Below are 17,416 nucleotides of genomic sequence, written 5' to 3'. Positions count from 1 at the left end.
CCCCTTACCCCTACAGCGCGCTGGGGTTTGTCCTTGTGCCTTTTAGTGCTTTGTAATGTCTTAACATTTGACACATCACTTGGATTTTCATTCCATTCCATCCATAGCATTCATCCTCATCCACATCCTCATCCACATCCACATCCTTCATTCTCCCACTCCATCGAACATATCGTCTCGAGCATCCCATGCCATGCCATCCATCCACTAAGGATATTGCTCGTTAGTTAGGGTTTCTAATAAATTTGTGCAACACATTTCTTTCCTTCTTTTCGGGACTTCTTGTGGGGGGGTGTTAGGGTTCCGGGGTATCCAGGGGTATCCAGGGGTTCCAGGGGTTCGGTGTTCTCTGTCGTCGCTTGTTACATTTTTATTTGATAACATATTGCATTTGCCCTTTTCTCGAAATCTTTTTTCCTTTTTCGCCCCCCCAAGTTCCGTTCTCTGTTCTTCGTCTTCGTTGTTCTTGCCTTCGGTTTGGCTTTGCTCTCTAAAATATTGGATTGGTGGCAACTGGAGCACTGGCGGCCCCGGCAGTGATTTATGGCGTCTGTGCTGGTCATTCAACTGCATTTGATTTAGGTTGTAAATTGTTGTATATTGCTGCGGCGGCCATTGCCAGCCAGCTTTCAGCTTCCTGCTTGCTTATGTTGCTGCTCCGTCGCTAATGAATTTATTGCAATTTTTGTGTGTGGCTGAAATTGAAAAATTTATGATTTACCACTTTGTTGTGAGGCGCTAAAAATGTATTCAAATTTTTGTTTTGGGGTATTCAATTTAAGGCATTAATTGGGTGTAAGATTCCAGCAATGAAAGAACTTAATTTAACACTCCTTAGCTCTCAGCTCAGCTGCCAGTAAATGCCTGAGTTTGATCTAAAAATTAATTAATGATTGCTGATTGCTCTAGCATTAAAAGTGTGCTAAAGCCAGGTGTTCAAATAGCCAACTGATAGATAAATTCGTAATTTATGGTTATAATAATGATCCGATTGGTTTTCTTTTCTTTAAGCTAGCAGATATAATTTTTCGCTATGATTCTGCATATACAGATAGATTTTTTTCTGCATGACAATAATTTCTTCCCACATTAATCCCCCAACCCCCCCTTCAGTTTCCACACATTGCCAACATTTTCATGATAAATCCCTAGCTCTAGTGTCATCCGTTAAGAAACCCTCTATTTTCGCAGACATCCAAAAGACAATAAATCTAGTAGATTTCTACAAAGTCACTCAGCGATCATTAGCAGCGAACAACAACAGCAACAACAACAACAAAAGTTTCTTTCTTTATATTTCCTGAACTTGACTCAATTTTTCACAAAATTTGTGTTGTTGTTGTTGCGGTCATCAGCGAAGGTGTGAGTCATCTATGACAGGCGTAGGGATTATCCTTGGCAAAAAAAAAAAAAAGCGAAAGTGATAAACGAGAGCGAAAGAAGAGAAATGCCAAAGAGCCCCTGACACTTGGACGTGAGCACACAAATAACACTTAACACAATGGCAAACAAACTTTTCGACTAATGACAGTCCAAGTAGCAAACAATTTATCGAATGCCAGAAAAGGAGCAGCCAGCCAGCCAGCTAGCAGCCACCCAAGCTACACTCTCTCCTACAGAGAAGAGTTCCTTTTGCCAAGTCATTAATCTTGTTTCGCTTTGGTCGATAGAGAGACGGAGAGAGCGAGAGAGAGAGAGAGAGAGAGAGAGAGAGAGAGAGAGAGAGAGGGAGTGTGTAAGTCAGCAGAAGTTCCCAATACCAATTCCCGACCATGTCGTCGTTATCCTTTCAAGCGTGAACACATGCGATTACGTCTTGGTTGTGTTGGTGTGTGTGTTTGTGTGTCTGTGTCCTTGTTGCCAGTTTCCGCATTTTCCTGCGCCAGGCAGGCTGCCATGATTAAGTGCCATTTTGAAAAGTACTAAAATCCTGTTGGTCATGGCCTCTCTGGACCTCCACCTCACCTCGACGCCACCCTGGCAATGTCAAAGTGTCAATGATATATGTTATACGCTTCGATAAGACGCCCAAACGCCGCCACCCACCCATCCAGCCACCCATCCAGCCACCCAACCACCCATTCAACCGCTCTGTAGACAGACGTTGGTGCTGCGTGGTGATGCCTGGAAAGGTATGTATATCCATGGAGGTGGAGGTGGAGGTGGAGGTGGCGGCTCTCGACAAAATATGTTGCACGTGAACACAAAAGCCTGGCTGCTGGAATCAGTGCACGTTCACACAATAACATAATAGTTGGTCATATATATTGTTGATTTTCCACTTCCGAAACTCTCACACCCCCAGCTGGCAGTGGCAGTGGTAATTTTTCTTACATTTTCTTGCCTGTGTGAAATATTATTTGCCCATGACATGACATAATCTCAACATTGCTTTCCCCATACACCTACAAATATATTTTGGTAACAGCTTTTATTGGAATTTAAAGAATAATCTAGACAATTTTAAAGCGCCTTCTAAAAAGAAACAAACCGCAAGATTATAATAAATCTTAGTCTGAATTTTAAATACATTTTAGGTAGACAATAAATCCACTGCGGCACCTGTTTTATTCCTTCTCTTTTAATTTGCTAAATGCAGAGAATTTTTATACAGCCGATTGATTAACTTATTCACTTTTAATTTGCTTCATAAATTTATTTTGTTTTTTCCTTTCGTTTTTTTTTTGTATGAGAATCGATTTGTTAATCAATTAATGATGGAATGTTTTGGGTTCTTAGCATTTTGTAATCACTTAAGCGATATCAATCAGAGTCAGGTGTCTGCAGTTCGGAGCATAAATTACGAAATATATTGAAATATTTATCAATCGAAATTTCAAGTATATTTTAAGGTATGAATCATGCTCTTTTGGGGGCATTTCGAGAAGCTTTTTTTGATCGAGTGTTTAATGGAATATGTCTGGCAGAGTGAAGGCTTTGATTTGTATTTATTGTACTCTGGTAATTAGATAATATATCTTGCAGATAACTTGTTGAAAGCAGGCTTAATTTTCCCTAAAAAATACGCTGTAATTATTTAGTTCTTCATAAATTTGTTTCTCCCAAACAAAATATAAATATATAACGAAAGATTTTATGTGTTGTAAAGAATAATTTATCCAAATTTGCTTTCAATTCGTGTAATAGTTTTGTTAAATTTCTCTCTCCGATTTTTGTAGTTCCCCTTTTATTTTTTTTTTTTTTTGAGCAAACGATCTTCGTTGATCTTCAGGGGCTCTAGCGGCAATTTACCCAACGCAAAATCTCTCAAGTAGGCGCGAAATTGATCGTAAACAGTGCTCATTCCCACCCATTCCCAAACAATTTCCAAGTACTCTCGATATGATCGAAATGCCGCGGCCAACAGGCGAGGCAACAAGACTGATCTGCGTTGATTATAGATGTATATGCATTGGGCCAGATTGGGCCGAAAAGATCCCGAAAAGAAAGAAAAAAGAGTGCGAGAGTGCGAGAGAAAAGGCAACCCAACCGGAAAAAATCAAAGGCAAAACAATGATCAAAGCTGTCATTACAGATCGAGGGGCGGTCTTTGATCTTGCACCGCAATGTGGCATACTACAGACAGTTCGTGCAGGGAATGGGAAACGGAATCGGAATCGGTTATTCGGGTTGCCGTAGGATTTTATGTTTTGTTTTTTATTTGATTTTCACTTTGTTCTATCAATCAGCGCCTACTACTTTGCGACGCAGCCCGCTCAGCATGGAGGATCCGATCGGATCGGTTCGGATCGTGGGTCGGGGGGTCGGCTGCGATCCGTACTTTTTGTGGTTATAAAATGATCTTGGGAAGATGTGCCATGGGTATGCCGGGGTATGCGTGTGTTTTTCTTACTTTTCACGTAATAAAAACACATTAACAACAACAGCAACAACAGCAATACGTTAATTTCGTTTAAAAATAAAATAGACGAAATAATTGCTGCTGCCGCTCCTCCTTCCCCATCACATCCCATCCATCGATCCGCTTGATGGGGGTGAAAAATTGCATTTGATGGATGACTTTGGGGGAGAGGAAGTCGTCTCTTCGCGCGTCTATTGAGCAAGTTGTTGGATGGTTTTGTTTTTTGTTTTTTGGCTTTTGCTTTTGCTCTTTGCTGGTGTAATTTCGTTTGTTATTTGGAATTTGTTGTACATTAAAGCATTTTGTGGATTTCCTGGAATTTATGCGGAATTTATCTTTTGTTGCTCTCTGGGGCTTAGTTTTTTTCTATTTCTTTTCCTTGCCGTAGGTTTTCATCGTTGCTGCCTAATTTGTTCGATTGTGATTGATCTTTGACTGTCGGCGATTTGCCGACATCGGCATTTGATTTAAGGTGTAAATAGATTGTAATGAGCTGCAGTGCAGGGGGAAAGTCTAAAGTGATTGACTGGAAACGTACTGAAACGTGTCTTACTCATGGCTTATTGAATTATCTGAATAGCTGAGGAGATCCAGAAAAAATGGTGGTTAGAATAGAATTCATTTTTACTCATTATTATTATTAATTAAAATTAATAATATAATATAAATAATTATTAGATAAAAAGATAAGCTAAAGACAAGTTTTCATTGAAACTAGACAGACAGGTCAGATGTTGTAGCTATATTTATGATAGGAGACACTCCATAAATCAGCTTGAATATGTTAATCAATTTACCCATGCAAAACTAATCAAATTTCTACAAACTATTTTTAAATAAATATTTTAAAACAAGTAGGCCGAGTATGTACTATTTGATATACTCGAAATTTGGTAACTAAAATCAGTCTTCGCTACGAGCTGCTCAAGGCAACATCTAAATTTTATTCGGACACATTTCAATTATATTAAAAAGTGAAACAAAAGTGTCAAGTAAAAAAAAAAATATTATTTTATAGCTTAAAAATTAAAATGTAGAGTTACCAACAAACTAAACAAAGTGCAACTAAAACTAAAAATTGCCATCAATTGAGAAAATTATTTTTTTTTTACGAGAGAGATAGAAATGTTTTAAGCACGAGTTTTAGTTTTGAACTGAAATCTAGTAACGGTACGTTCCCATCGCTGAAGTTCTTGGCGGTGCAAAGGCAATACCCAATACCTCTGCCCTCCAGATGCAGCTGCCGCCATCGAAACATAAGATTATTTCCTATAGTATGGGACAATCAGGTACCACGAATTTCTCATAGATTTTGAAGAACCAAGCTCTGAGGAAATCCAGGAATATTCTGCAGTAAGAGCTGCATTCTGTGCTTGTTCTGTGGCTAAAATCGAAGGCGTTGCCAGGCCAATGATCGCTTGAACGACTGAACAGTGCTCAAATTTTGGGAAGAGATCCAGAAGCAATAATCAGGAAAACGATGAACCAAATGAACCCAAATGTCGCACATCCGTGACTGATGGATCAACATGCAGCTAGCAGCAGCAGCAGGCTACGCTCACCAGGATGCGAAGGACTCTCTTATGCCGATGACTACTCTGTGGGGTATCTGGTGACCAATTGGGCACTACATACCGATGTTAGTGGTACGTATGGCCAAGGCCCAAAGGCAATACCTAAACCTGTCTAATCAACGCCTCTGGGTACACCTCCCAGCTGTAAACCTTTGCGGAGTCTGCTTCCAACTCTGGCTCAAGTGAAGAATAGGAGTCCCCTCTAATTGGATGCAGCTAACAGGATTCTAACGCGTAAGATGCATCCGTTGCTGTAAATGGTAAGCTATCGTCTAAGTTCTCGGAGGATAGCCAGCCCCTAAGCCTGTCCTTTGCTCTCAGGTGCAGGCAGCAGAACAACGATCGCCAAAGGCGTGCTACCATCCAGCACTTCCAGCAATATTTAAATGCTGTAAATGCAGATACAGGATACTCGTCCAGGGGCATACAAACGCTATCGTATGGTCCGCGTGGCAGCAGCAGCATGTTGGCCCCTTCATTTGGATGGACTGACTGATCAGCGCCACTTGGGTCCAGCTGGTCATTGATTTTCCTGGCGATTGCTTTTGGTTCTCTACATGAAATTTGCGCATTCGTTCACTCGTTCGTTCCCTCGTTGGAATTGCAAGAAGAACTTTGATTTTAGACAAAAATAAATAAAATATACAGTATTTATATCCTACCGCTTTCTGCTGCAGTCCACTCAATATTTACCAGCAGCTTTTTGGTTTGTTGGCATTTCAATAATAATTTCTATTTGTATCCAGTCTAAAGACCACAAAAATGTCACGCAGACAAACAAAACAAAACAGCTGCAAAATCTTTGGTCGAAAAATGTTCAACAGAAATTTGTGTAAACCACAAAAACGTTTATCGGGTAGAGAGGGGCCTTAACGCTGAAATTTATGGCATTTAAAAACCCCTTTCTCCGACGCACTCGGGCTACAAAATTAGATGGCAGAACAGCAGCAGACGAAGAAGACGAACAGAAGTTTTTCTAATAAAAATCACGTAAACTGTCGCCTTAATTTCAAACGAATCGAAACGATTCCACACCGATTCCACACTCCACTCTAAATAATTTCAACTTAGGCACGATTCTGTGCGCCTCTGAACCATAAATAATGGAGGTAGGCCCCCCCAACAACAGCAACAGCAACATCAGCAGCAGCAGTCTATTCTGAGAACCCTTTCGATGGATTGAAAGAAAGGGCCTATCAATTCATGTTTGAGAGGGGCACACATAAAACAGAAACCACAAAGAAATAATCACACAATGGAAATTTATGTAATGCCTTCGCAGAAGCAGCGTCGCAGTGTGTAGTGACAGATCGTGAAGGGATCTCCAAGCATTCTCATCTTGATCCACTGATCACCCTGTGTTGGCTACTGTCTACTCCGTAGACAGACCCGTAGAAATCCAATGCTCAAGTGTAACAAATTTTTAAGTGCTTCTGTTGTTAACACGGTTAATAAATCACACAATTGTCCAAACAGGCGAGTCGCAGAGTGAGTGAGAGGTGGAGGTGTCGAGAGGTGAACATTTAAATTTTTTTATTTTTTTTTTTTGTTTTTTTTTTCTCTAGAAATCTGTGACGCGTCCCTTGCGCTCCCAGTCGCCATAGCGTGTGGGCTCTGGTCCCGCCGGTCCACCGATCTCACCAGTATGCGGATTGGTATTGTTGGGCCACGGCACCAGGGGATCTTTTTCATGTGCCGGATGTGGTGCACCTTTGGGCAGGCACGTCACGGGCGCCTCCGAACGTAGCTTTTCCCGGAACTTTTGATAGCGTTCGCTCAGGTGGGTCTCCTCCAGTTTGGGCTCCTCTTTCTCGACTGCGTTGAGTGATTGCTGCAGATCCTTTTCGTTGAGAATTGGTCGTTGCAGCGCCTCTTCCTTGACTGCTTCTAACGGCTCCATCTCTCCACTGGCTGCTGCCTTCAGCTCCTTGGCCGCCTCGTTCTTGGTTTCGCTTTGGGAAGTGACACTCAAGCGACGTCGACTCAAGAGTTGAGCGTAAAGAGCACGGCCTAAGCGTAGCATTCTGTAATTTAGTTTCCTTGATTTTTTAACAGAAATATTTTTGGAATTTTTCTGAAAGACAACCGAATTGTTGTTGGGTTAAGGGTTTTTTGACAGAAATTAATTTGCAATGATATCTTGATGTGAATAAATTTAAAACATTAAATTTACTAAAAAAAAAAAAATTGTAAGAAAGAAAATTAAAATGCACCGAAAAGGTAATCCAAAAAGGATTCTACCCTCGATGGACTGCTCCGACACAGTTCTCAATGGGCATACAAAATTAAAAAATATTTATCAAAATTCTTTCCAATTTTTTTTATTAATATTATTTAAATCTTAGTTTTCCACAGTTCTCAATGGGCATACAAAAAAAAAATATTTATCAAAAATTAAAAAAAAAAATAATTTTAAAATAATATTATTTTTCTTTTAAATCTTTCCCAGTTTTCGCAATGGAAAACAACAATTACAAATTATATGCCAAGCAATAAAAAGATCAGTGATCATTGGGGTAAGTCCAGACAGATTTCATTTGTACAAGAAATAAAATAAATGCAATTATAATTACTACCAGCAATTTAAATGCCAATTAGTACACTTTACTGCGAAACTAATGACCAGCCCATTTGAAAGAGATCGCTCCCAAAGGGGTATATCAAATGTGTAAAGATCCTTCCTAATACCTGTCTCATTTCACAATGCATTAGATCCAGTTGAGTGGATCCACTGACACGATACGAGTATGCCAGTATATGTACAGTATACAAACATCTCGTGTCCAAACACAATTTGACATGGCTCTGGGCTCTGACAGCGCGCAGATCAAATGTCTGTCTTTAGCGGTAGGATGGGGTAGGGAGGGAGAGGAAACCCAAACCCAACTCGAATGGGCACTTCCAAAAGCCGTTGAAGCAGTGCCAAACCAGACTCGACTCTCTGACTGACTGACTGACTGACAAGAGTGACAGAGTCTAATGACTTTGAAGCAGCAGCAACAGCAGCAACAGGAGCAGGAGCAGCAACAGCAGCTGCGATAGAGATAAACTTCCGGAAACGAGTAGCCTGTCTGTGGCAGTTAGAGTCAAGTCAAGTCTTCGGGGCCTGCTGCTGCTGTCAAGTGTGTGGCAGCGGGTCTCGGGTTACCCCCGTCCTCGGCTGCTTGCTCTCTCTCCTTTCATTAGCAATTAAAAGCCAGAGTCTGCGCACAGATCTCTCTCGCTCACTCTCTCTCTCTCTGCTCTGCTCTGCTCTGATCGTGTCATTCAAACATGAGTTGATTTCGCGCCCCAGACACCTACTCTCGTACCGCCTCGACGTGCTTCGTGCATCGGTGCATCGGTTCAACTTCAAAGCATTTTAAATATGGCTTGTGCAGAGAGAATCATCATCAGCAGCAGCAGCAGCAGCGGACATTCTTCAGAAGATCCCCTTGTCACTGGGGGTTTCTTTTTTGTTTTTTTTTTTGCTGCAAAATTTGTTCTGCTATCCAAACATCCCACTCGGAAATCGACTGTGGCTGTAGCTGTGAGCTTGGGCTACTCCACATTCAAAGTGCCGGCTGTCAGTGGGAGATTTGCCTTGCATTCATTCCACTTCATTCCATTCCAGACCATTCCATGCCATACCCCCAAAACGTTGCGGTTGGTTGGACTTGCCGATTCCCGCTCTTAATTCGCTCTCCTCTCTCTCTCTACTCTCTGTCTCTACTCTCTGTCGCTGTCTTTATCTGTCAGTCGTCGGGGTTCTCTTGGGGTTCGCTCTGTTTTGCGCGCGCGGAATTGAAATTGTTGCCTTAACGTCGGCATGACAATAATCTCGCAAATCTGTTTAAATTAAGCGAGACAAATGTTCCATTCTGGCTCCACGGACTCCAGTATGTGGCCCAAGGCAACCGCCAGACAATCAGACCTCAGAGCTGGTCCCCAGTCCCTGCGGTTGCAGGTTCCAGGCCAGCTCCTTCTCCTTCTACTGCTCCACCTCACATCACACACATCTGCTGGCCTCGTTATTGGAGGACACAGCGCTGGTCTGCCATCTTCATATGGATTTATCTGCGGTAAAGTTTTGCTTTATTACCAGAAGAAACAAGTTATGGTAGAAAATTGTATGATATATGTATATGTTTATGGGGCTTAAAGCAGAGTTATCATTAAATCAATTTTTATTGTATTTTCTAGAATTATTTTGTAGAATTTTCTTGAAGTTTATTTGATGGAATATTATTTGTATAATTTATTTATGATATATTTTGCATAAATAAATCTTTAAAGCACATCCCAAAAAGTTATTTTTAGGCTTCCTCTGTTTCTGTTCAAATTCCTTTCCTTGTTCGCCTTTTACTTGCATTAAAATTACACAATTTATTGCCTTATCAATCTACAAATCTGAAATGTAACTCAGCCTTACAATTTCCGATTCCTTAAAATACCAAAAATAAACGATAATTAAATCGTATACAAAATATTCACATTAAAATGAAAAAGGTTTTAAAGCGAGCTACATTAAATCAATTTTTATTTTATTTTCTAGAATTATTTTGTAGAATTTTCTTTAAGTTTATTTGATGGAATATTATTTGTTATGCCATAAAATATATTTATGATATATTTTCCATAATGAAAGCACATCCCAAAAATTTTAGGCTTCCTCCGTTTCTGTTCAAATTCCTTTCCTTGTTCGCCTTTTACCTGCATTAAAATTACACAATTTATTGCCTTATCAATCTACAAATCTGAAATGTAACTCAGTTAAAATTTCAGTTTCCTTAAAATACCAAAAATAAACGATAATTAAATCGTATAAAAAATATGCACATTAAAATGCAAAAAACAAATACATATCGCATGTACCTACATTTTTCTGTGTGTTTGAATGTCTTTGATCAGCCGTCAAGTGGTTTTGATCGATTTACACAATAATAAAAATCCACCGACAACTTGTCTATAATCAAAATCTCCCTTTCCCTCTCTCTCTCTGCTCTAGTTGCTGCTGTTTTTGTGGTTCTGTGGGCATCAATCACAATGAAAAGTTTTTTGGCCCCTCCCCCCTGGCCCGATCAGTGATCTGGCATTTCAGATCGGTTCGCGCCCACCCATAAATTTTGTTTGATCCTTCTTTGCTGTGTGTGTGTGTGTTTTACGGAAGAATCGAACATTTTCACACAGTAATAAAAATCTCAAACATGTTTGTAAAGTTGTTAGTGCTGCTGCCTGGCCTGGGCCTGGGCCTGGGCCAGTGCCTTTTTTTGGTTGATTGTAGGCGGTAGCAGAACATATAAATTAACATTTTGACTGCCAACTGGCGCGGCAAATGATCAAAGACCTGTGCCACACTGTGCCGTCATCGTTCCGTTGATCATCGTCATCGTCATCTTCATCTTCATCGGGCGGGGGGCATACAGAGAGGGAAAAACACACACAGGCAACAGGAGGGGAAACAGCGGCAACAGCGGCAACATAGCGCGAACATCATTCCACGTTTACGATCCATCAACACGAGCCATCAAATTGTATACAAACAAACGCAACAAAGATCAAAAGCCATGTTACCTCCACACACAGACACAGACACACAGAATCTGTGCCGATGCCGATGCCTTTGCCTCAGCCTCTGCCTCAGCCCCTGCCTCGTTTTGATTTTCTTTCTTTTTTCTTGTTAGGTGTGTGTACCCTTTTGAGAGGATAGAGTATTGTGATATTAATTAGATGTTTAAATCGCAAGAAAATAGAGAAGAAAAATGTCTTTATTTCTAGTGGCTGTGAGAATGAAGATATAAATATATTTTTACTATATTTATTTTTATTATTTACTATATTTATATAAATATTTATATATATTTATATAATTTAATATATTTTATATATTTATATATTTTTATATATTTACTATATACTACTATACTATTCTATATATATAAATATTATATATATTTCTTTTCTTGGTTACAAGTCGTTTCTCTAAACTTAATATATATATATTTTTTTTTTAGTTATATTTTTATTCAAGGTATTTCAGGTATTTCTAGCCATTTATTTATTAATCCTTCTTCTGTATCCGAACCTTAAAAACTATCTCTAAATATAATCCCAAACGTATGACTCAAAAATGTATGTATAGCACCCATTAAAAGGCTGTATTGTTGAGGGTATCTAATGCTTCTACTTTTAATTTTTGTTCCTTGCTTCAAATTCATTAAAAGATCTGGTGGTTGCTGTGGTTCAGTCGCCTTTCAGCAGACCGACCAGCCTGCTGCAACCCGCGAGAAAGAGAGGAACGACAGGGAAATGCTGCACAAATTTCGAATCTCTTTTGCTCCCACATTTTGATCACTCCTCCAACAGATCTCTTACTCTTACTATACGCATGCTCTCACCTAATTATGTGCCGCGACGAGCGAGTTGTGGGGGGAGCTATAATACCCATTTCTCATTTCTCATTTCTGATTTCTGTTTCATTGTGCGTGTGCGTGTGTGGGAGAAACCAAACGAACGAGTATATGTAGGAGAGGAGTATTGCTTCTTGCCGCTTGGCAGATCATCATAATGATAATAATACAGATGCTAACGATGATTATGATGATGGGTTTCGTGTGGGTGGACTGGGAATTCATATACATATATTCATATTCATAGGGGGAAATACGGGGAGGGGAGATGGCGCTAATAAATGAGGCAACGATTGAATTCGTTTTAGAGGTGAATGTTTTGAAAGATTTATTTTGGAATGAAATATTAAACGGAATTTATCAAACAGGAAAGAAGAAAAAATGAATATTAAATATTAAACATTAATTAAAATTTAAATATGAGTAAATAAGTAGAAAATAAATACCACACATATACAATAACCAAAAATGACATATTAGGAAATAATATTATAGCTTAAAATATGAAGATCTATTTACTGAACTATTTTTAATTTAATTCGGAAAAAAAAAAAATAGATATATATATATATATTCATTCATGATATTACGAGAACTCTATTTAAAGAAAGCCTGATTAAATCCCATAATAATGATTCTCAGAGTTAAAACTTGCATAAACTTTTCCGATTAACAACCATAAATCGTAGCAAATCAAACGAATTAAACTAGTTTCAAGCAACCCCCTGCTGAAAAAAATCTCTAAACTCAAAAATCCTAAAAATCCAAAAATGAAAAAGAAAAAAACACACAAGGGGGGGAATAGTGGAGTGTCATAACACCATTAGCCATATCAAATGTCAGAGCATCGTCAGAAATCTCTAAATTTATATGTTGCCCATTTCCGGCGAGACTACGGAGAGACAGAGAGAGAGAGAGAGAATTTGTGCAGATTTAATGCTTGTGAACGGCATGTCAAATTCAATTTGAAACCCCTAAAAGGCGAGAGAGAGAACCACCACCAGAGACCAAGCATTACCAAACGCCAGCAGGCAGGGGTCTGGGCACTGGGCTCTGGGCTATGGTCGACAAGGAGCGACCCCAATAAAGTGCAATTAGCCAGATTTATGATTATCCCCTGTTATGCACATATAATTTTTAGGCAATTTCATATACGGTCTGGGGTCTGGGTCTGGTCTGGTTTGGTTTGGTCGTAGCACGTACGCAATGCCCGAGACACGACACGGGATATGGCAAAGACCCGGAACGAGAATTTATAACACCAAACGCAAACAACAAAGAAGACAAATCGCTTTATTCACGGCCGCCGCAAAAACATATCAGCCCCCCCACCCCCTTTCTGGCACACACACACACCCATACACACGCACATACACCCTTTTGGCCCATCGTCTTTGTTTTCCGATTTTCCTGAACTGGGGCGAGTTCGATATAGATTGGGAGGAAGGAAGGCCTGCCCATGGGTCTGCCCCCACAACCGGCGGCATATAAAATCAAATTGAAATCTGTTTGAAATTCGATATCCTGTGCATGGCACTCCTCACGCACTCCTCAATCACGGCACACAGGGTAGCTGTGTATATGATGTGTGTGTGTGTGGGCTCGCGCAGGAAGTTTGTTCGCTTGCCTTTATTAGAGGTTTGGTTAGCACTCGAGACACACCCTCGCGGCACGCGGGCCGGGTCATTCAATAACCCCAAAAAAGGTGTTGATACTCGTAGTTTTCCAGAGGGCTTTTGCAACAAATTAAAGTGAAGCTGTTCCGCAGGGTAAGCGAAGAAGTTGCGCAGCGATGGGTGATGGTTCAAGGAAACTACAAAAGCAAAGAAAAAAATGTAATAATAACTTAAAGCAACCCTCTAACAATATTTAATCGGGCGTTTATTTGCTTAATAATAATTTAAAATAAATCTTTTGGCAGTTTTAGCAATTTTTTGTATACATCTTCAGAGTTTTGAGAATACTATTTTATTTTTTATTTATTTTAATTTTATATTTAACCCCAAGAAAATACCCCTGCTCAGGTGTTATCCTCTGCTCTTATCCCCTGCGCACATATGTACGCCCTCGGGTCTCGGTTGGCCTACGGTCAACTCCCTGTTAACCCCTTGAACACCAGTTTGCCTTTTTTTTGCTTCCGCTGGTTTGGTGATGATAAGTACCTTTGGGTGGCAGTTGTTTTTCTTTGTACATGTTATTAATTTCGCGTAAAAGAGGGCGAAAAAAAAGGGACCCAGAGAGCTGTCAATGTCACTAAGGGTGGCTGGGATGGATGAAGAAAAAAAAATGGGATAGATGGATGGATGAATGAATATCGGAAAGGGGGAAGCTGCTGCTGCTGCTGCTGCTAAACCCATAGCCAAAGGGGACGGACGGAGACGGACTGTGTGTGTAGCGGGCGTGTGTGGCTGTCAAATTTGACAAATGTTGACAAATGGTTGGAAAATAATATATCATAAGAACGCAACTCTTCTCTCCCACTCTGGCGAATAATAATATTATTTGCCTTCATTAGTGGGCCATGTAACCCGAACCATTTCGCACTTGTTGTTGCCCCTCGATGCTGTCTCTCTCCCTCGTGCTTCATTGTTGTCCTGTCAAATCAATCATTGTCTCTGGTTCGCTGGTTCGCTGGTTCGCTGGCTCTCTGGTTATGGTTCTCTCTACCTTTCCTTTTTTTTTTCGCACACTTGGATTTTGCCTTTTGTGTATTGACATAAAGCCCTGGGCCATAATTTTTCATTGCATCGCACACGCATGACATTAATTTTTGTTGACAGTTTTCTTTTATTTCATTCTGCTTTTGTACTTATTTTTCCCCCAGATCCTTCGTTTGCCTGTCAGCACGCATTTACATGTGTCACACGAGAGACCTCTGTCCCCCGTCTGTCCTACGTCCTGTGCTGTGCTGTGTGTGTGTGTCTAGGGAGGATTTCTGGCCATCCAAATGGGGTGACGAATTTTGTGGTTTCTGTCAAAAATTTGTGTGCATTTTTGTGCCAAAAAGAGTTTTTCCCAGCCCTAATTGAACTTGTCGTTTGTCATTCTCATATGTTTATGCCCCAAAAGTATTTATTCTGTTTTTCCAACATCTTTTTCTTTTATTTGTTTGGCATTTTCTGTTCGGGAATGAATCTTGTGCATGAATTATGAATGTGACATTTTGTGTCACAGTTTGACATGGGTTTTGGTTCGAATTTGTTTTTGCACATAGGAAAAGGAAGAGCTTAATATATTTAAAATGTAATTGGTAGCTGCAATGTGTATTTGTGTGCGCCTTTGATCTAAACAGAATGCTCTCGGGGGCAGGATAAACAGTCTTGGAATTGATTTAAATTGCAATATGTATAAAATTAGTTTTGTATTGTGTGTAGAACTAAATAATATAAATATAAATAATTTGTAAGTTTTTTTATGCGCCTCTGCAGCTGCCCCACTGCCCCTAAACTCCCCGACTACTGGCACCTGTTTCCAGTTGCTGCAGTTGATCGGCATTAATTATGGCACACAACTGGTAGCATATACTCGGTACATCCATCCATCCGTACAGCCATCTAAATATCTTAACGAGCGCGCTTGTTAAATGTAAAAACACAAATCCAAAGACAGACAGCGATACATTCAAACTCTCAGACAACTATCTATCGAGGAACAGAGACAGAGACACCGAGACACAGAGACACCTGAGATATGGCAGGTCTGAAGGGGCATCTGAAATGACGGCATCCGCGACAGGCGACAGTCGACAGTCGTCATGCATAATTTACAAGATTAACGATTCGAAAATTGATTTCAATGCCACTAAAAATGTCGAAAATAATCTCAGATACATAAAAAGTTTTAAGGTTTTTATTTTCTTGTCTTGAGGTTTTTTTTTTCATTTATTTATGTATTATCGGCGGGGTGTGTCTCGGCTGCTCGTCTGTCTGCTAAGTAGTGTGGTGTGGAAATGGGACACCATTTAAGTCATTTAAGTTTTATAGTAAAATAATTTTTATGGCCCCCAGGTACTTAAGGGACTTTCCGAAGTTGTGGCGTTGTGGGGCGTCACAAGGTTTCACCTTAATGACTTAATAACGAATTTCAAGACGCGACTTCCTTGGCTTTCTTACATTTTTTTTTTATTATTTTACGAGGGAATGCATCGACGCCTGTCTTCCGTAATTGTCAGCTTCTAGATTTGATTTGGGCGATGGGATGTGCCCTCCTTTTTTTTTATGACTATTTTAATGCAATTTTGTGAGAATAAAATGTGCTCCTGAGAGACCTTAGAGAAAACACTCGTTGAGTCGTTCGCTTTTCGTTTGCTTTTATCTTTTGCTTTTGCTTTGATTCCATATCGTTTATTCTCTCTCTTGTGTGTCTGTGTCAAAGTTTATATTTTTATTTGTTTCGACAGTAAACTTGATGTGTTTATGACACATCTTGACAGTAAGTAGCCGCCGCCGCTGCTGCTGCTGCTGTCAGTCACTTGACCTTTTTTTTTTTGTTCATTCTCTTTTTATTGGATTCCGTTGTACATCTCGGGGCTAAGCGTCCACTTATGATGTGATCTCTTGTGGCGAGGGTGAATGGCTGCAAAGATATAACTTGTTTATCCCCACCACATGATTGATAGTTGGATTGGATTCAGCTCGAATGGTTTTCAGGTTGAGAAAATAGTGAAGAAAGTGTATTGAGTGCGGGGCAATGAATGCAAGAAGATTTTAGTAGATTTCTGTATGAAATGAATCAAAGTGGAATTAGAGTATTTTTTTATTATTAATAAATATTAATAAATAAATATAATTTCAATGGTAATTTTTGTTGACTGTCTATTAAGCAAAAATATTGCAGTTGCCTTTCTTGGGATTTTATTGCTTCAAACGAACTCCATAAAAAATCCACCTTTAAGCCCAAGCCAAAAGCCAATCCAATCAATAATTGTGTGAAGCATGTCAAAAGTTGAACAAGTGAAGCGCCTCCAAATCAACTTCGACATATGGGATGAAAGCTACAACCCAACGACAGCTAAAGCTGAACAATATTTTTGTGGTTGTTGTGGTTGTTGTGGCTGTTGTGGTGGTGGCAAAAAAAAAAGTCAAGAAAATGTAAGCCGCAAAATTGAAAATACATCAAAAGTTGTCTGCGGCATAAAAAAAAAAAAAACCAAGCGAAGGAAAAATAAAAACACAAGGAACACAAATCGAAACGAAACGATACGCCGCTATATGGCTGGGCTGCTCTATAGAACCGAATCGAACCCAACCCAACCGAACATATTCAATAACGAGAGATGTCAAAAAGCCATCATAAACAGATGACATTTCCCATATTGAGTGGCGAAAGTAAAATTTAATAATAATACGACAACGACAGCAGCGGCCAAGTCAAAGTTGGCACAGGAGAGGGCGTTATACGAGACGTTATGTGGTGGATGGTAAAATTGGAGTGAGAGAGAGAGAGAGAGGGGAAGACCTTACTTCTGCTCCTGCCTCTACAAGGCGGCAGGCAGTCAGGCAGGCAACACGTCAACAACGAAAATTGACACGCCGACATAAACACTCGCACATGTTGTCGTCGTGGCTAGTCGAGATGCGAGAAGCGAGAGT

At 40.0% G+C, this 17,416-nt stretch overlaps 1 protein-coding gene and 1 long non-coding RNA gene across 2 annotated transcripts; one reads left to right on the top strand and one right to left on the bottom strand.

Moving 5' to 3' along the window:
- The first annotated feature begins 5,017 nt into the window (after window positions 1-5,017).
- LOC111064726 lies at window positions 5,018-5,891 on the top strand. The gene is made up of 3 exons (XR_002606894.2): window positions 5,018-5,508; window positions 5,579-5,696; window positions 5,758-5,891. It is a non-coding gene; the product is annotated as an uncharacterized LOC111064726 (long non-coding RNA).
- Window positions 5,892-6,964: 1,073 nt separating this feature from the next.
- On the bottom strand, window positions 6,965-7,553 carry LOC111064718 (succinate dehydrogenase assembly factor 4, mitochondrial). The gene has a single exon (XM_022352479.2). It carries the CDS (start codon window positions 7,457-7,459, stop codon window positions 6,998-7,000), a length of 462 nt encoding a protein of 153 aa, XP_022208171.2. The 5' UTR covers window positions 7,460-7,553; the 3' UTR covers window positions 6,965-6,997.
- Between the last annotated feature and the right edge of the window lie 9,863 nt (window positions 7,554-17,416).

The sequence above is a fragment of the Drosophila obscura genome, unplaced genomic scaffold, assembly GCF_018151105.1.
Source record: "Drosophila obscura isolate BZ-5 IFL unplaced genomic scaffold, ASM1815110v1 contig_179, whole genome shotgun sequence".
Lineage (NCBI taxonomy): Eukaryota > Metazoa > Arthropoda > Insecta > Diptera > Drosophilidae > Drosophila > Drosophila obscura.
Note: the sequence above shows the minus strand (reverse complement) of the source record. Positions and strands in the feature narration are given on the sequence as shown.

What these genes read in the sequence shown, in the direction of transcription:
- LOC111064718 (XM_022352479.2), bottom strand. Translation starts at nt 7,459, where the DNA reads ATGCTACGCTTAGGCCGTGCTCTTTACGCTCAACTCTTGAGTCGACGT.